This window comes from Sitophilus oryzae, unplaced genomic scaffold (assembly GCF_002938485.1).
Source record: "Sitophilus oryzae breed Bouriz unplaced genomic scaffold, Soryzae_2.0 scaffold_125_pilon_pilon, whole genome shotgun sequence".
Taxonomy (NCBI): Eukaryota; Metazoa; Arthropoda; class Insecta; order Coleoptera; family Curculionidae; genus Sitophilus; species Sitophilus oryzae.
The window spans coordinates 1,113,705-1,132,698 of NW_022145904.1; the positions used below are offsets into that span (position 1 = coordinate 1,113,705).

Here is an 18,994-nt window from a genome sequence, read left to right on the forward strand (position 1 = left end):
ATGAAATTTTATATGTATATTCAGTAGGCCTTAAGTGATAAGGGTAGTCCACCCCAATTTTTTTATTTTGTGAATTTTTTTTTATTTGGCATTAAAAAATACAAACAACCCTAAATTTTCACCGTTCTACCTTCATCCCCTATTTTTTAATAGGGGTTGTTTTTTTAATTTTTTGTTACCATCTCCGAAACGGCTTGACCGATTTTGATAAAATTTTATATGTATATTCAGTACGTCTAAGAATAGGTTGTTATCTATTTTTATACCCTTAACTGATAAGGGTAGCCGAGAGGGTAGCCCACCCTCATTTTTTTTTAGTTTTTGAAAAGAAAAAAATGTTTTTATTTTTTTATTTGGCATTAAGAAATACAAACAACCCTAAATTTTCACCGTTCTGCTATCATCCCCTATTTTTAATAGGGGTTGTTTTTATTTTTTTTGTTGCCATCTCCGAAACGGCTTGGCCGATTTTGATGAAATTTTATATGTATATTGAGTAGGTCTGAAAATAGGTTGTTATATATTTTTATACCCTTAAGTGATAAAGGGTAACCCACCCCATTTTTTTATTTTTGAAAAAAAAATATTTTAATTTTTTATTTGGCATTCAAAAAATACAAACAACTCTAAATTTTCACTGTTCTACCATCATCCCTATTTTTTAATAGGGATGTTTTAAATTTTTGTTACCATCTCCGAAACGGCTTGATCGATTTTGATGAAATTTTATATGTATATTCAGTAGGTCTGAAAATAGGTTGTTATATATTTTTATACCCCTTAAGTGATAAGGGTAGCCCACCCCCATTTTTTTATTTTTGAAAAAAAAAAATATTTAAATTTTTTTTATTTGGCATTAAAAAATACAAACAACTCTAAATTTTCACCGTTCTACCATCATCCCCTATTTTTTAATAGGGGTTGTTTTTTTAAGTTTTTTATTACCATCTCCGAAACGGCTTAACCGATTTTGATAAAATTTTATATGTATATTCAGTACGTCTAAGAATAGGTTATCTATTCTTATACCCTTAAGTGATAAGGGTAGCCGAGGGGGTAGCCCACCCTCATTTTTTATTTTTGGAAAAATTTTTTTTTTATTTGGCCTTAAAAAATACAAACAACTCTAAATTTTCACCGTTCTACCATCATCCCCTATTTTCTAATAGGGGTTGTTTTCTTGTTACCATCTCTGAAACGGCTTGGCCGATTTTGATGACGTTTTATTATGTATATTGAGTAGGTCTGAAAATAGTTTGTTATCTATTTTTTATACCCTTAAGTGATAAGGGTAGCCCACCCCCCATTTTTTTATTTTGAAAAAAAATATTTTAATTTTTTATTTGGCATTAAAAAATACAAACAACTCTAAATTTTCACCGTTCTACCATCATCCCCTATTTTTAATAGGGGATGTTTTTAAATTTTTGTTACCATCTCCGAAACGGCTTGATGGATTTTGATGAAATTTTATATGTATATTCAGTAGGTCTGAGAATACGTTGTTCTCTATTTTTATACCCTTAAGTGATAAGGGCAGCCCACCCCAATTTTTTTTATTTTTTGAAAAAAAAATATTTTAATTTTTTTTATTTGGCATTAAAAAATACAAACAACTCTAAATTTTCACCGTTCTACCATCATCCCCTATTTTTTAATAGGGGATGTTTTTTTAAATTTTTTGTTACCATCTCCGAAACGGCTTGATCGATTTTGACGAAATTTTATATGTATATTCAGTAGGTCTGAGAATACGTTGTTATCTATTTTTATACCCTTAAGTGATAAGGGCAGCCCACCCCCATTTTTTTTATTTTTTGAAAAACAAATATTTTAATTTTTTTTATTTGGCATTAAAAAATACAAACAACCCTAAATTTTCACCGTTCTACCATCCTCCTCTATTTTTTAATAGGGGTTGTTTTTTTAAGTTTTTTTTTACCGAACTCCGAAACGGCTTGAACGATTTTGATAAAATTTTATATGTATATTCAGTACGTCTAAGAATAGGTTGTTATATATTCTTATACCCTTAAGTGATAAGGGTAGTCGAGGGGGTAGCCCACCCTCATTTTTTTATTTTTGGAAAAAAAAATATTTTTTTTTATTTGGCCTTAAAAAATACAAACAACTCTAAATTTTCACCGTTCTACCATCATCCCCTATTTTCTAATAGGGGTTGTTTTTTTGTTACCATCTCCGAAACGGCTTAGTCGATTTTGATGACGTTTTATTATGTATATTGAGTAGGTCTGAAAATAGTTTGTTATCTATTTTTTATACCCTTAAGTGATAAGGGTAGCCCATCCCCATTTTTTTTTTATTTTTTAAAAAAAAAATATTTTAATTTTTTTTATTTGGCTTTAAAAAATACAAACAACCCTAAATTTTCACCGTTCTACCATCATCCCCTATTTTTAATAGGGGATGTTTTTTTAAATTTTTTGTTACCATCTCCGAAACGGCTTGATCGATTTTGATAAAATTATATGTACATATATTCAGTACGTCTAAGAATAGGTTGTTATCTATTTTTTATACCCTTATGTGGTAAGGGTAGCCGAGAGGGTAGCCCACCCTCATTTTTTATTTTTTGAAAAGAAAAAAATGTTTTTATTTTTTAGTTGGCATTAAAAAATACAAATAACCCTAAATTTTCACCGTTCCATCATCATCCCCTATTTTTTAATAGGGGTTGTTTTTTTTAAATTTTTTGTTACCATCTCCGAAACGGCTAGACCGATTTTAATAAAATATTATATGTATATTCAGTAGGTCTGGTTTGGTTTGGTTTGGTCACAACCTATTCCCAGGTTATCTATTTTTTATACCCCTAAGTGATAAGAGTGGTCGACCCCAACTTTTTTTATTTTTTAGACAATTTTTTTTTATTTTAATTGTTTTATAGGGAGTGCTTATTTTTTAGGGGGTGCATGTCCAAAATTTTCTCACTTTCATCACTTAAGGGACCTCTGTACAAAATTGCATATTCCTAGTCCTAGAACGGATTTTACATAAAAATTATACAAATTTTTACCCTTAGTTTTATCCCCTTAAGGAATGAATTCCAAAAATCGCTCTAATTATTCAATTACGCTACATAATAAACCTCTGTGCAAATTCTCATATTCCTTGAACAGAATTTATTGTTCCAGAACGTTCAACCCCTCATTTCACACCCTTAGAGGGTGAATTTCCAAAAATTCCTTCTTAGTGCTAAATTACGTTACATAAGGATACTTTTAAAACCGATTTTAACAAATTTTTGTACAAATTTTCATCCCTTATTTTTTAGGGGATGCATGCCTAAAATTCGCTTCTAGGTACTCACTTTCATCATTTAAGGGACCTCTGAACAGAATTTCATACTCCTAGTCCTAGAACGGATTTTACATAAAAAATTATACAAATTTTCACCCCTAGTTTTACCCCCTTAAGGAATGAATTCCAAAAATCACTCTAATTATTCAATTACACTACATAAGGAACCTCTGTGCAAATTTTCATATTCCTTCAACAGAATTGTTTCAGAACGTTCACCCCTCATTTCACACCCTTAGAGGGCGAATTTCCAAAAATTGCTTCTTAGGGCGAAATTACGTTACATAAGAAACGTCTGCAAAATTCATACTTCTAAAACCGATTTTAACAAATTTTTGTACAAATTTTCATCCCTTATTTTTTAGGGGATGCATGCCTAAAATTCACTTCTAGGTACTCACTTTCATCATTTAAGGGACCTCTGAACAGAATTTCATACTCCTAGTTCTAGAACGGATTTTACATAAAAAATTATACAAATTTTCACCCCTAGTTTTACCCCTTTAAGGAATGAATTCCAAAAATCACTCTAATTATTCAATTACGCTACATAAGGAACCTCTGTGCAAATTTTCATATTCCTTCAACAGAATTGTTTCAGAACGTTCACCCTTCATTTCACACCCTTAGAGGGCGAATTTCCAAAAATTGCTTGTTAGTGCTAAATTACGTTACATAAGGAACGTCTGCAAAATGCATACTTCTAAAACCGATTTTAACAAATTTTTGTACAAATTTTCATCCCTTATTTTTTAGGGGATGCATGCCTAAAATTCACTTCTAGGTACTCACTTTCATCATTTAAGGGACCTCTGAACAGAATTTCATACTCCTAGTCCTAGAACGGATTTACATAAAAAATTATACAAATTTTTCACCCCTAGTTTTACCTTTAAGGAATGAATTCCAAAAATCACTCTAATTATTCAATTACGCTACATAAAGAACCTCTGTGAAAATTTTCATATTCCTTCAACAGAATTGTTTCAGAACGTTCACCCCTCATTTCACACCCTTTAGAGGGCGAATTTCCAAAAAGTGCTACTTAGTGCTAAATTACGTTACATAAGGAACGTCTGTGCAGAATTTCATACTTCTAAAACCGATTGTAACAAACTTTTTGTACAAATTTTCATCCCTTATTTCTACAGGGGATGAATGTCAAAATTAGCTTCTGGGTACTCACTTTCGTCACTTAAGGAAACTCTGTACAAAATTTCATACTCCTAGAACTAACATATTTTGTACAAAATTTCACCCCCCAGTTTCACTACCCTTAGGCTATACATTTCCAAAAATCGCTTATCAATGTTCAAATGTGCCACATCTGTGCAAAAGTTCATACTCCTAGTAGGTACAGATTTTTCTTGTATAATTACACCCCTTTATCTAATTACACCCCCTTATGGGTAGAATTTTAAAAAATTACTTAGTAGTACTCATCTTAGAGAACGAATTAATATTCTCCGTATTTACTCCAGTTTCCTAATACTAGCACAGATAACACATAATCATACTAGTTAATTTTTTATTGGAATAGAAGTAATTTTTATTAGAAGGTACAAAAAAATTAAAAATCTAAAAATTTTATTTTCATAGCTACGTTTTTATAGCCTTAGGATGCCTCATGTACTAACGAATACGAAATATATAATCAATACATATTTCTTTAAATATCGAGAAATAAAATATGTTTTGGCAACACCGTACGAAATATCGCCGCGCGTAGTCCTGAAAATTTAAAATATTAGCATTTTCAGGCTTCGATTATGTTCAAAAGCGCCACCGTGTGACAAATCACTAAAGCTTCCACACGAGAGTTCTTAAAACTATAATATTCTTTGGTAATAGTCATTTTATATGTAGAATTATATGGGGAAGTCATCGATCGTAATTTGCAAGCCAACTGGACGTCGTTTTTTTCGATTATACGGTATAATAATGAATCTAGTCAATTCTCTTCACACTTGCTTACGGATTCAATATTCAATGAATAATGTAATTTTTAATATTCATTTGTGAAATTGTCATTTCCAAACAAACAAGACGCCGTTTTTTTCGATCATACAGTATATATGTATATACACGTTTAAAATATATGTTATTACATTATTTTTTATTTAATTATACATTATACACACGTTAATAAAAAATAATTGTCTTGATAATCAGTCCACTGTGACTGTTAAATAAATTTTGCATTATCGACTTAGATATTCTAATATTATAAAGGTGATACCTGGGTGAGACTATAAAATACAAAATTGTACATGCATTACTCAAAAATGAACGATATACCGTATGATCGAGAAAAAACGGCGTCAGCGATGGCTATGGAATGAAGATCGCTGTCATTTTATATGTAAATTTATATGGGAAATGTCATCGATGTTCATTTCCCAGCCAACTGGACGCCATTTTTTTTCGATCATACGGTATTAGTTTACGTTTTACTAAATATTTTGTACCGTCTAGGTACAAGCTAATTTCTGATGCTACGCCATTGGAGAATTTCGCGTGGTGACAACTTGCCTCACTTTTAGCTGCCGTGTTACCTGTCCCCTCTCTTTCCTTGTCTAAAGTCATTATCCTAGTCAAATACGGGTTACCCAAATACGTTTTAATAAATTATAAATATCCTAGTCAAATACATTTAATTAAAACGTATTTGATCCTAGTGTTGTTGAAATAAAAATGTATTGCTGGTTACGTGGTTGCTAAATTTGCTAAATAGCCAGATTCTGTGGCCAGATTGTATTGCTAGTTGCAGAATAACCGAAGTGCGGGAAATATTAATCTTTATTAAGTTAAAAGATGGTTAAAAACCAATTAAAAACAGACCACCAAATTTCCAATGTTTAATTAATTCGTATATCTAGATATATATGGCCCTAATCAATCCCAATCATGAAGGTAAAATTATGTAAAAATGTACTTGCAGGATTTCAAATGTTACATTTGACCTACTATAATAATCTTTTAGTTTTTTTCTCCACTTTCCACTTATTTGACACATGTCAGACATTTACAAATACCATCCTAATTTAGTAAGGATTTTTTAACAAAATTAAAAATCGAATATAAACTTTGCTATGAAAGAATTTAAATGGTAAGAATATTTACTTCAAATTGTAAACTATTAAACAATTATAGGGACTTATTTTATAGTATGAGATGTATAACAAGTTCATGACAAATGGGCCAATATAATGGCTGCTAAAGATCAAAACGAGTTTGTGGAAATAGATAATTGGGAAGATATTGATGAGACTGATGTAAGTTGTGCACTATTTTATCGCGTTAATCACAAATATGTTTATAAATTCTCTTTTGAATTCGTAAACCTCAAAGACTTGCGTTAATTTGAGGTTAAACCCATACATTTTTTTAGGTTTTAGAAAAGAAAGTTAACAATTTAATCATGCCCAGTCTTGAAGATTCTAGGTAAATGCAAAATTTATTACGTCAATAACTAATTTTGTACATTTGGAAAGTGTCTAGTTGAATATTCTGATTATTTTTTTCCTTTGAAATATGATATATTTGATAATTATATAAGTAACTGCAGTTTATTTATTTATTTTTAGTTTAAACGGAAATATAGAGAAGGGTCCAATCAAGGTAACTCTTGCAAGTGACGATGCCTTAAGATCTCAATATGCACCCATTGAACCTACCGTGAAGATTTTAAAGAGACCTGTCAAAGGTGCACAAAATACTACTGATATTAAGAAAATTGTACCTAAAAAGACATTGCAACAACGAGAACAAGAATATGCTGAAGCTCGATTGAGAATTTTAGGTGAAGCTAGTTCAGAAAAACCAGAAGAAAGGTACTATTTTCTTCTACTAATTAGCAAAGTTTATATTTATAATTTCTTCAATATTATCTTGTGTATTTTTAAATACCTAGGTACTAGGTTGATTTATTCGGTATGGAGAATACTTCAAGAACATACTTAAGTTTCAGAAACTAAAATTTAAAATATATCTCAGAAAACCTTGTATTTAACAAAAGATATGCCTATTAAATAATTATATCAATTTTTTTAGGATAAGTATAGTTAAAACAAGACCAGAAATTGATAATGTAGTGAGATCACCAAGAGGTCCTGATGGTACAAGAGGCTTTAATATCCGTAGGTAGTACTAAGAATAGTAAATTGTTTTTAATTAATAATGGGTCACTTTAGTTACATGCTTTGTACGAACTTATCTCCAATTTTTTATACGGTTTAGATAATTCACATTTCTTTGTGAAAAAGAACTTTGTTGTGTTACGTGAAATGCCTTTAAAAGTGCCTACGCCTTTTATAAAATCAAATTAAGGAAAAGAGATCCTCAAAAGATATTTGTTTAAAGCTTGTAAGTAAAGGACATTTTCCTTACTGAGTTAAGTAAGAAACACTTATTTTAAAATTTTTATTACGCATTTGAGCTTTTTTTGATGATTATGTTTAATTCTCATGCAATGTAGTTTTAGGTAATATTTATCCAGATTTTGTATTGTATATTTTTAAGGATTACTTTTAGTTTAATGTTATTTCTTTTCACTATTGCATTTTTTTAAAACTACTAATCAAACTGCTCAGATTAATAGACATTTTAAATGTTAATATAATAGGATTCCCATTATATATACATTAATAACTTTAGGTATTTAAATTTTTGCACTGTACATTATTGATAATAAAATTCTTATAAATTATTTTTGTAAAAATTGTAAATTTAAAGACATTATTTTTTAAAGTGCTCATTATATAATAATACTGTCAAGAAAACAGTAATGATAAGACTTGATAAAGCACCAATAACAGTGCTGTAATGGGTAATTTTTCTATTATCTTTTTTATGATATTTCTAAACAAGAAGAGGGTATAAGCATATGTATAATTTATTTTCATGCCATGAAACACTATGGTCTGCCAAGTGAGAAAAGAGACTATTTGAACAGATGACATCCAAAAAAAGATAAAATACATTCTACTTTTAGCATCTATCGTCACATTATCTCTCATTAGACAGACTATATAATGAAACTGATGGATATCAATGGAATTGATATTTTTGTTTATCTTAGTTCAGATTTTGTTTTTATAACAACATATTTCTATACTATGGCAGTGATTGAGATTATTTTGCTGTATTAGATATCTATCTTTGGAGGTGTTGTACTTGCTAGCTACTTTATTAATTTTGCAATGTACTAATTATCATTGTTCACCTCAAAGTAGAATTAACAATGCGTTAGCATAAAGCGGTATTTTAGGTGAATACAGCATGTCAAAATAAAGATTATATTTTGCACTGCAGTGGCACCTTAATATGATTCTGATGCGCGTCTCTTTTTGCCTAATATACCTACATCATACTTAATTATAAAATCCAAATTTTTCCTACTTTATTCTAAAATTGAAAATTTATACTTGATTCTAAAATCCAAGTTATTCATAGTTTATTCTGAAATTAAAAAGTTTATACTAGATTCTAAAATACAAGTTTGTCTAACTTGATTCTAAAATTGAAAATTTATACTTGATTCTAAAATCCAAGTTGGTTCTACTTAATTCTAAAATCGAAAGTTTATACTTGATTCTAAAATACAAGTTTTCCATACTTGATTCTAAAATACAAGTTTGTCCAAACTTGATTCTAAAATTAAAAGTTTATACTTGATTTTAAAATCCAATTTGTTCTTGTTTCTAAAATCCAAGTTTATCCTACTTAATTTTAAAATCAAAAGGTTATACTTGATTCTAAAATCTAAGTTTCTCCTAATTTATTTAAAAATTAAAAAGTTTATACTACAGAGATTCTCCAGATCCAAGTTTTTCCTACTTGATTCTAAAATAAAGAAGTTATACTTGATTCTAAAATACAAGTTTTTCTACTTGATTCTAAAATCCAAGTTTGTCCTATTTGCTTCTAAAATCCAAAAGTCTGTCCAGTGAGCGAAGGGACTATTTCGACAGACAACAAATTAAAAATTGTATTCTCTTTGAACAGACCGTAATTTAAGGCATTAAATGGCGTGCTTCAAAAACTTATTGAAGAAAATACTGAAGTAAAACCGGATGAATAAAGAACATATAATTATATATGTAAATAAAATTAATTTCAATATAGGTCGATTTTACAATAATATGTATTCTGTTACTATTAACTTGATTTAAAAAAAATATTTAATCATATTTTTATATTTATATATGCGTAAACTGCTTCCAAAATTTAACTTTAGAGTAATTCAGTATCATTCGCATGTAAAATGTAGCATAAAAAATTGCTTAATAATTTCTTATCAATATAAATTTGATCTTTAAATTGCGTTCCCATTTTAATTTACTAATTTCTGTTTTGATTTTCAGAATTTTATTTATTGGATTATTCTCAGAAAGGTTTTTGGAAGAGGTTTATAAAATCAATAGTTTGTAATTTTATTGCGTGTTTGATTTTACTTGTACACAAATACAATAGTTATATTTAAATTAATGCAAGTAAATTCGTAGCAATCAAATTAATATATTTATGTTAAATATTACAGGCCTTTTAATATGGCAAAAAAACCTTATAATAATCAACTCACTATACAATAATATTTTAACGTATAAAGAAAATTGTTAGACATATTTTATACTCTGATCACAATTCATGTTTACTCTGTGTTAAAAAATTGACAACTTTCTTTCATCTATAGATTAAGTTTACATCACATTGATGTCTTATTTGCCAAATATATTTATGAACTTATTTTTTTTACTAATATGTTTAATTATACCTATAACTATTCATATCACTTTGTTTACTGTTGATTACTTTGTATGTTTGGTTGTGCAATTTAAATCAAAATATAATTTTTTATTTAATTATTATCTTTTAACTCATTACCACAATTTAACAAAATAATTAGATACTTATTGCAAAGGGTGGATAGAAAACGTAATATAGGACAATAAACAAAGAAGTAATCTGTAACAGAAACAAAATCTACTTTTATTATTTATAAATCTTACTAGCTATAATCTATTCAGATGGAATAGACTACAGAATACCTATAGTTTGATTACAGAAAAAATCTACTTTGAAATAAAATATCAAACTGTCATGTGTATTCTTTTGCTCTTAAGACCAAAGATAAGGCTATAGTTGTCAAGAGTACTTTTTTGAAATTGTATATCTTGAATAAAAATGAAAAATAAATAAAATAAATACGCTCCCAATTTTCACAAACAAATATTGTTATTTACTAATCGATAGAAAAATATATTTACACACACGTTTGGCAAAAGTTTTTAACAAAAAACATCATTATACGTCAATGTTTGTTTATTGGGAGTCATTTTTATTTGAAATAAATAAGATATTATTTTGGTCATCTGATAAAAACCATTTAAAAATTATTTTAATTTAACGGTTGAAAACTACCTAGTCAATCCCGTATCATTTATACAGGGTATAAATAAATAGGTGCGATTTGTTTTCATATGGCGTTTCCCTACGAAGTTATTTGTTTTGGGTCGGTATACATGTCTTAGCTATGTCGGTCTTGTCAAATCAAGTTGTTTGTTAGCTAGACGTGGCCGACTGCGTATAGGATAAAGTAAAGCTAGCTCCTTTGGCTAGCTACTTGCTAGCTCTAACATGGCGTTAGCATAAAGCGGTATTTTAGGTAAATACAGTATGTCAAAATAAAGATTATATTTTCCACTACAGTGGCTCTTTAATATGATTCTGATGCGCGTCTCTTTTTGCCTAACATACCTACATCATACTTAATTATAAAATTCTTCCTATTTAATTCTAAAATCGAAAGTTTATACTTGATTCTAAAATCCAAGTTTTTCATACTTTATTCTAAAATACAAGTTTGCCCAACTTTATTCGAAAATCAAAAGTTTATACTTGATTCTATATTACAAATTTATACTTGATTGTAAAAAAGTTTTTCATACTTTATTCTAAAATTAAAAAGTTTATATTAGATTCTAAAATACAAGTAACTGTAGTTCAAGCTGACTTTTCTCACTTATTCATTTACACCCTTTATATTAAAGACTATTGTCTCAATAGATTTTACAATCTCTGTTTATTGTCCTTTAAAAAACAAAGAGAAAATACTCAACAAACCGTCAGTTTTGCTAGAAGATTGGTCAATTTTTCTGTGTGAATCTTTTACAGTTGAAGACTCCGATCTTAAATCTTCATATCCTTGTCCAATGACTATTGCTTTTTGGGCTTCTTTTTCTAAACATATCGGGATCATTTGTTTATTTAAAATAGGTACGACTAGATTAAATTTGGCAATTTTTTTATTTATTTTATTGACTAGTTCCTTATATTTATATACTTGTTCGCTCCACTCAATATTGTCTTCTATTGTTAATGGATACGGTCCAAAATATTGTCTTTCAGTGAATAAGTTCTTTCTAAGGATCAGGATATCCTCGCGTATTTCTTTTTGAAGTAAAATCCATTCTGGCGTAAATCCATTATCAATTAAAACCTAATAAGAATAAATATCACAGACGAGAATAAATAAGATTTTTATCTATAGAGTAAATTCGGGTTATATGGGATCCTCTATACAGGGTGTTTCAAAAAAGATGTGCCATCTCTAGTGGGGGGATTCCTCACGTAAAAATAAGATTTATTTTTCATATCAACGTATGTCCGATTCTGCTTTGTTCCGTAGCTACAGGGTGTTAAAGTCTTAATATTTTTTCGATTTATTATAATTTTCTTCCAGGTACTTTTAGTGTTTCGAATGAAATTTTGACGGTAAAAGTTACTATAATGTAATATATTTTAAAGCTAAAAAAATGTCAACATATTCACCAGGGACGTGCGTGGTTATCACTGGAATATTTAAAAAAAATCATGTACGCCACTGACTTCTTTTTTCTCTTGTTAGCGAAATAGTGTAAGCAATTTAATGCCGTCTAAATTAAAAGTCGTCCCTTGATATTTTGTCGATTTCGGCCTCCTTGATGATATAAACGGAATCTTATTAATTTGCCTTGATCCAAGTCTAATAACAACCTTTAAAAAAAATAATATCATTAACTTGCGAAAGTTTTAAATAAGTACTCATTGATTCCTCATCAAAAAATATGAAAAAAGTCCCTATAAACATGGGTATGGTAATGCGTAGTTTTAGAGTTACAGGATGTTAAAACTTTTTAAAATTATGTTTTTTGTTAACTATCTTAAATGTCATTATTTTTTTATTTGAAATAGCTGTGGGTTGAACCTAAGGGTTGAACTAATAGTAATAATAAATATAAAATATACAGGGTGGCCACACTATCAGCTCTGCGAAAGAGAAAAAGTAGTTTTTCAAGGAACGCTTGTCAAGAAAATTCCTATTTGTATATCTTTGAGCATAAACCCTTCAGGCCACATAAAATATGTGTCCTCGCAAAATGTTTGTGTGTTCTCACAAAATAAAATCACTAGTAACATATCCATTCCTTCCGCCAGCAGATACTGGTTCATTTTTCTTGATAAAATAATAAATACTTACTAGAGTTACTTATTAACCTTATTGTAGGTAAATTAAATAAAAATAACCTGTTATATAAATTTAAATAAAGTCCATAAACTAATATCGATTTTGAAAATATCTACTAAATGTCACTAGAAAATTGCCATGGCGACACCAGCCATCTTGATTAGAATTTTATTGAAAAATCGCTTTTTATTCAAAATCTGAGCCAGATAGGTATAGAAAACCCTAATATAGTTTGAAAGAGCATTTAAATCTGCTTCGACTTATTTAAAAAAATACATAGTGTTGCATTTGAAATAACGAAGTTTTTATGTAAAATAAATACTTAAAATAGACCAGCAATTTTTGATACCCCTGTATACATTTTAGGAAGCAATACAGTTTTTTAGTAAAGTTTATTTCTCTGGCCTGAAACTCAGCACAAGAATTAATTTTGAAAAGTAATGTACAAGGTGTTGACAAACTTTTTTATTATGGCATGCATATTTAAATATCTTTAAATATCTCAAAAACCAAAGCTTTTAAACATATTAAACCCTTATAATAAAGGCCTTATTTTATGTTCAAGAATCCAAAAATGAAATAAAATACTGGGTGTTCCATAAGAAAAAATATAACTTTGGTATAGATCTTAGTTCTAACACACCCTGTACATTTCAAAATAATTTTAAATTATGCACATTACCTTTCCACATATACCCATAAAATATGTTGTTTCTACATCTTTTCGTTTTCGTATAATCAACCGAGGCGAATGAGGTGCGCCACCCTGTATAATTTATTAATTTTATTTTAATTTTATTTATTGTGATTAATAAAATTGCGTTTATCTTATCAAGGCCGAATTCAACAAAATATTAAGAGATAACTTTTAATTGGCATTAAAAGACCTATACAATTTTGATATCAAAAGAAAAGAAGTCAGTGGCGGATTTTTTTTTTGAAAAATATTCCAGTGATAATCCATATGTACGCCCCTGATGAATTTATCGACACTTTTTTAGCATTAAAATATGTAGCACTTATAGTAACTTTTACCATCAAAATTTAATTCGAATCACTAAAAGTACTTATTATAATAAATCGAAAGATTATTAAGACTTTAACACCCTGTAGCTACGAAACAAAGACCGTTATTTTACGTGAGGAATCTCCCCACGAGAGATGGCACATGTTTGTTGAAACACCCTGTATTTTCAATCGCATGTAAAATATGTTCTAATAGTTAAAAGACCATTAATAGATGAACCATAGTTCGCATAATCGAAAAAACACGAAGGCCAATCTCTCAGTCGTTCGTAATATCGACTCTGAAATTCAGCACAGAATTAGCAGCGCCTCGAGAGCATTCTGGAAATATAAAGACAGGTATGATTATTGTTAGTTCCCAGTAATAATTAGTACGCAGAAAGAAAAAAATCGTGGGTGTTTGGGAAGGCTCGAAAGGAAACAATGTTTTTGCGACGTTTCGCGACTTTATTGTCGCTTCTTCAGGCACCAAAACATATTAATCCATATTTTGCCTAAAAACATTCATGGCGATTCCAACCGCCAACACTAAGCCACATACGGAAGAGAGAACAAAAACTTAACGGGTATTTTTTGCTCGACGTACACCGATGCTCGGTTTGTGTCGTAATATGTTTTGATGCCTGAAGAAGCGACAATAAAGTCGCGAAACGTCGCAAAAACATGTTTCCTTTCGAGCCTTCCCAAACACCCACGATTTTTTTCTTTCTGCGTATAAAGACAGGATTTTCTAGAATCATGACACTTGAACACAAAAACGAAACTTGCAGTGTACCGAGCAATTATAATCCCTACCATGTTATATGGGAGCGAAATCTGGGTGCCGTACCGCCGACACATGAACACATTAAACAAGTTGCAACAGAGACACTTTAGACTACTGTTAATTAGTTATCGTTCATTAGTTATTATCAGTTAATCAAATGGTACCACCCTGCCTCAAACGTATCGGTCCTTGAAAAAGCTAGCTGCAAGAGCGCTGAAGCCATGATAGCTAAATCCCGCTTAAGATGGGCTGGTCACGTATTGAGGATGCATGAAAACTGCTTACCGAAATCTCTTCTTTACGGTGAGCTTGTAGACGGTAAGAGGAAACCGGGTGGACAACTCAAAAGGTACAAGGATATTTTCCATGAAAACTTAAAGGGGATAAGCATGCAGAATCACTGGGGGGAAGCAGCGCACAATAGAACGCAATGGAGAAGAATTGTAAACTCAGTCAACATATTGACAACCAAAAAGTAAAGAGGCAACGAAGTAATGAGATTTTTGAATGTCCGGAGTGCGGAAGAGAGATAACATCACGTATCGGGCTTTTCAGTCACAGAAAAGCTCATGAAAGAAAACGCTTTGCATAACCATCTTCTGATGCGTGTCAAATACTCGTCAGCGAGTAATGGCAGTATGTAAGTCAGCGTTTGTAAAGGCAGGCGGCCACTGCGAGCGTAACTAAACTAACCAACTAACCTAAGAATATAAAAACAAACGGTAACTAAACGAAAATAAGTTTCATCGGCCACTGGGAACGATTTTCGCTCGGTAGTCAGTTAAGTTAGCTGCGTTTTCGTATTGTTTCTCTGCTATCATAGAACTAATCGCTGCGAAAAATTCGCTGGAACCTGTCACGAACTAAAACGAGCGAAACTAAACTACGATTTCTACGATTCTTCCTTCATCTTCCTTCATATATTTTCGTTTAGTTTCGCTCAAGTGGCCGCTGATGCATTTAAAAGTATGGGACCTTATTTTTACAAATCTTATCTTCGCTTGGCTTAGTTTAGTTTCGCTCGCAATGGCCGTCCGTCTTAATACTGAAAAGTACAAATTGGAGGTGGCCAAACTTTTTTACCAGAGTTGTTAAAATTTTAATAGTGTAGTTATTTAAATGGTATTTATTATATTGGTATTTATTAAATAGTATTTATTTATTATGTATTTAGTTAATTGCTTTGGCTTAAATTTTAATAATATGCTGTTTAAAAACATTAAACAATCAAATCAATTTTTCCAAGGCTCCTTGATTAAAAATTAGTGTTTTTAACACATCCATGGCACTCTAGATTGAAATTTAGAATACAATTTTTCTTAAGCGCAAATGTCAAAAGTTGACATATGATATGTCATTCTATTCAGAGTGCCATTTTCTACTGAATAAAGTAAAAATATACCAAAGGTGCCATTTAAAAATCAAAAGGTGTAGTCATTTCCGGTGAAACAGGAAGTGACCAAAAACAATTGAATACGCAATCAATTCTAATTTATGTCGTATACTAACATATCAAAACTCGTTTATTTATCTGAAAAAATAAAAAAGGTACAGAGTGGCTCAAATTCGACGCTTTTAAATAGAAACACCCTTTTCTGTAGGAGATAGACAAAAACTAATATCGGTGTCTGGAGCTCAATTTTTGTCAAAAACATGATCGTGAAAACCGCATATCGATATCTGTTACCGTTTCGGAGTTACGGGGTGTTTTTCAAAAACTTTTTTGCTATGGAAAATTTTGTATTTTTATGAAAACATTTCCAAAGCATCTTTTTACGTAGAATTTAATGGTTTAAGTATAATTTTTTTAAAATTAATAATTTAAGAATTATCAGCAGAAAATTTGATTTTTTATATGGGACACCCTGTATATTTTTAATTTATTGAAAAGAATTTAAAATTACCTTTCCAAAAATATACCACACTTGATATTTTGCTCGATTCCTCTTCGAGATATAGAGTATAGAGTATATAAAAATTCGCCCGTTTTAAAAATGTAGGTTTTGAACGGCACCAGCTGTAATGCAAAAAAATTCTAGCTGTGAGCATCCATTAAAACAAAAATAATATTTGCTATGAGAGATGCAGAATTTTATAATATTTTACCATATTCTGTTATGGATAGACGGGGCAGTTTTTGATTTCTCGCGGAATTCATTAACTCAGTGGGGGTGAAAGGTCCCCTTTCATAACTGCTAAGTATTTCTAATTCTTGTCTAGATTATGCGGAAGAATAAGGAACCTTTATTCTTCCGCAAATATATCCATAGGATTAGATCCATGGGCACTAAGTCAGGCGGCCTCGACGGCCAACGGCTGGGATCTTGGTTAGCTATTCAATTATTCTTGAAATTGGCTGCAAAAATTTGCTGATAACTTCAGCGTTCAGAGGCGGTGCGTCGTTTTGCTAGTAAAATATGTTTTCGGGTTCCATTAACGGCATATCATCAATAAGGGGTCCAAAGCCTACTAGTTAAAAGTGGCGAACTTTTAAAAATTTTGTATATCGAAGGGGATTATTAAAAAATATGAAGTGTGCTACATTTTTGGAAAGGTATTTTAAATTCTTTTCAGTTAATTAAAAATATAGAAGGTGTCCCAAATAGAAAATCAATTTTTCTGTTGATAACTCTTAAATTATTAATTTAAAAAAAATATACTTAAACCATTAAATTCTGCGTAAAAAAGTGCTTTGGAAATGTTTTCATAGAAATACAAAATTTTCCATAGTAAAAAAGTTACGATTTGTTAAAAATGCACATTTTTGAAAAACACCCCATAACTCCGATACGGTAACAGATATTGATGTGCGGTTTTCACAATCATGTTTTTGATGAAAATTGAGCTCCAGACACCGATATTAGTTTTCGTCTATCTCCTATAGAAAAGAGTGTTTCCATTTAAAAGCGTCGAATGTGACCCACCCTGTACAGGCGTGAGCCACTTTTTAAGACGCACCCGATATAGGAAAATAAGAATGATATTCCATATTACCCAAATTTACTCTATTTGTAAATCAACTTTACTTCATTTAATTTGTGTGTGATAAAATCCACATATGGATTACGACTTTCATAACTTGGTAAAGGTTTACCAGTATTTTTTAAATTATCAAATTCCCCTTTTGACATAGATTCTTGGATTAAGTCTTCAACTAATCTTTCAAAGCCATATCTATTAAAAAAAAGCAAATATTAATATTATGTGTATCATTTTGTTTCTCAAAAAGTTTTACTTTGTTTTAATTTTATGTTTTAAAGGAACTTTATCTAGAAGAGCATGTTCTTCAGCAGTAACCTTACTTATTCTATGGTTGTATACGTTTTGTGCTGCTTGTGAAGCACGAATTTTTGTATATTGTTTTTCCCTTTGAAATGGATTTCCTGCACCTAAGCCACCAAAACTTAAATATTGTCTGTGTTGCGGAGCAGTATGCTAGAACACATCATAAAATCAACAATCTAACATTGATTCTTTCTATATATACCCAAACCTTTATATCTTGTTCTTGAACTACATTACATTCTTCAGTAGTATTATGGCTTAATTTAGTTTTATCCACTAAAATTCGAAAGGCCTTATCAATCTAAAGGCAAAATTTTGGTAAAAATAGGTAGAATCCGTAATACTATTAGTCACATACTTCATGAAACTTTTCAGCCCTTGCTTCTTCTGTACCACTATCTGGATGATATCTTTTAACCATATCAAGATAAGCAATTCTTATCTGTTCCAGGTTACTTGATTCTTCTACACCAAGTATGTTACAGCACCTCTAAAAGGTCAATAATGCAGTCAATTTCTTTTAGTTCTATTTATCTGTTTACCTTTATTTCTTTTTCGTCTATTTTTTTCTTAATTTTGTCAGTAAAATACATTCTCCAGCAACCGTTAGGTAATTTTAAAGATCTTACAGGATGTTTAAAAAGCAAAGCCATTTCACACTACATACTTTTCGTTGTTATAAATTACGTAGTTATCAATATTATCATACTATTAAAATTATATAAGAGCCAAGCAAAATAAACCAAAAATAAAAATAAACACTTAACATATGTTTTTGACGTTAATCAAATTGACAAATCAGATGATTTGGTGCAAATTTGTGATTGGAGCTTTTCATTGGTTGAGATATGCCAACGTTGCCTATTGTTTTAAATAGTAGTTAACCGATATTGCCATCAGTTTAAAGACCATTTTCTAATGATGGTCATAAAAATTATAAATATAACTTAAATAATTTTAATTAGCTACTAATCTTAGTTTATGTAAAATTATAATTAATAATAAAGTATATTACATGTCAAAGTTAATCTGCTTTGCAAATTGCAATGGAAATGAACGTTGTTTTTACTTTTAATCTGTCTTTTACT

The 18,994-nt window shown here is 30.0% G+C and overlaps 2 protein-coding genes across 2 annotated transcripts; one reads left to right on the plus strand and one right to left on the minus strand.

The window, feature by feature from the left end:
* Nucleotides 1-6,320: 6,320 nt before the first annotated feature.
* LOC115874262 (SUZ domain-containing protein 1) lies at nucleotides 6,321-8,199 on the plus strand. The gene is made up of 5 exons (XM_030889362.1): nucleotides 6,321-6,430; nucleotides 6,490-6,596; nucleotides 6,713-6,765; nucleotides 6,909-7,154; nucleotides 7,375-8,199. The coding sequence occupies exons 2-5, from the start codon at nucleotides 6,531-6,533 to the stop codon at nucleotides 7,466-7,468; spliced, it is 459 nt and encodes a 152-aa protein (XP_030745222.1). The 5' UTR covers nucleotides 6,321-6,430; nucleotides 6,490-6,530; the 3' UTR covers nucleotides 7,469-8,199.
* A 1,215-nt stretch (nucleotides 8,200-9,414) lies between these two features.
* Nucleotides 9,415-18,691, minus strand: LOC115874261 (dnaJ homolog subfamily C member 28). Its single transcript, XM_030889361.1, has 6 exons — nucleotides 18,449-18,691; nucleotides 18,265-18,396; nucleotides 18,115-18,207; nucleotides 17,857-18,056; nucleotides 17,648-17,795; nucleotides 9,415-11,821 (listed from the first exon to the last, which is right to left on the minus strand). Exons 1-6 carry the CDS (start codon nucleotides 18,557-18,559, stop codon nucleotides 11,405-11,407), a joined length of 1,101 nt encoding a protein of 366 aa, XP_030745221.1. The 5' UTR covers nucleotides 18,560-18,691; the 3' UTR covers nucleotides 9,415-11,404.
* Between the last annotated feature and the right edge of the window lie 303 nt (nucleotides 18,692-18,994).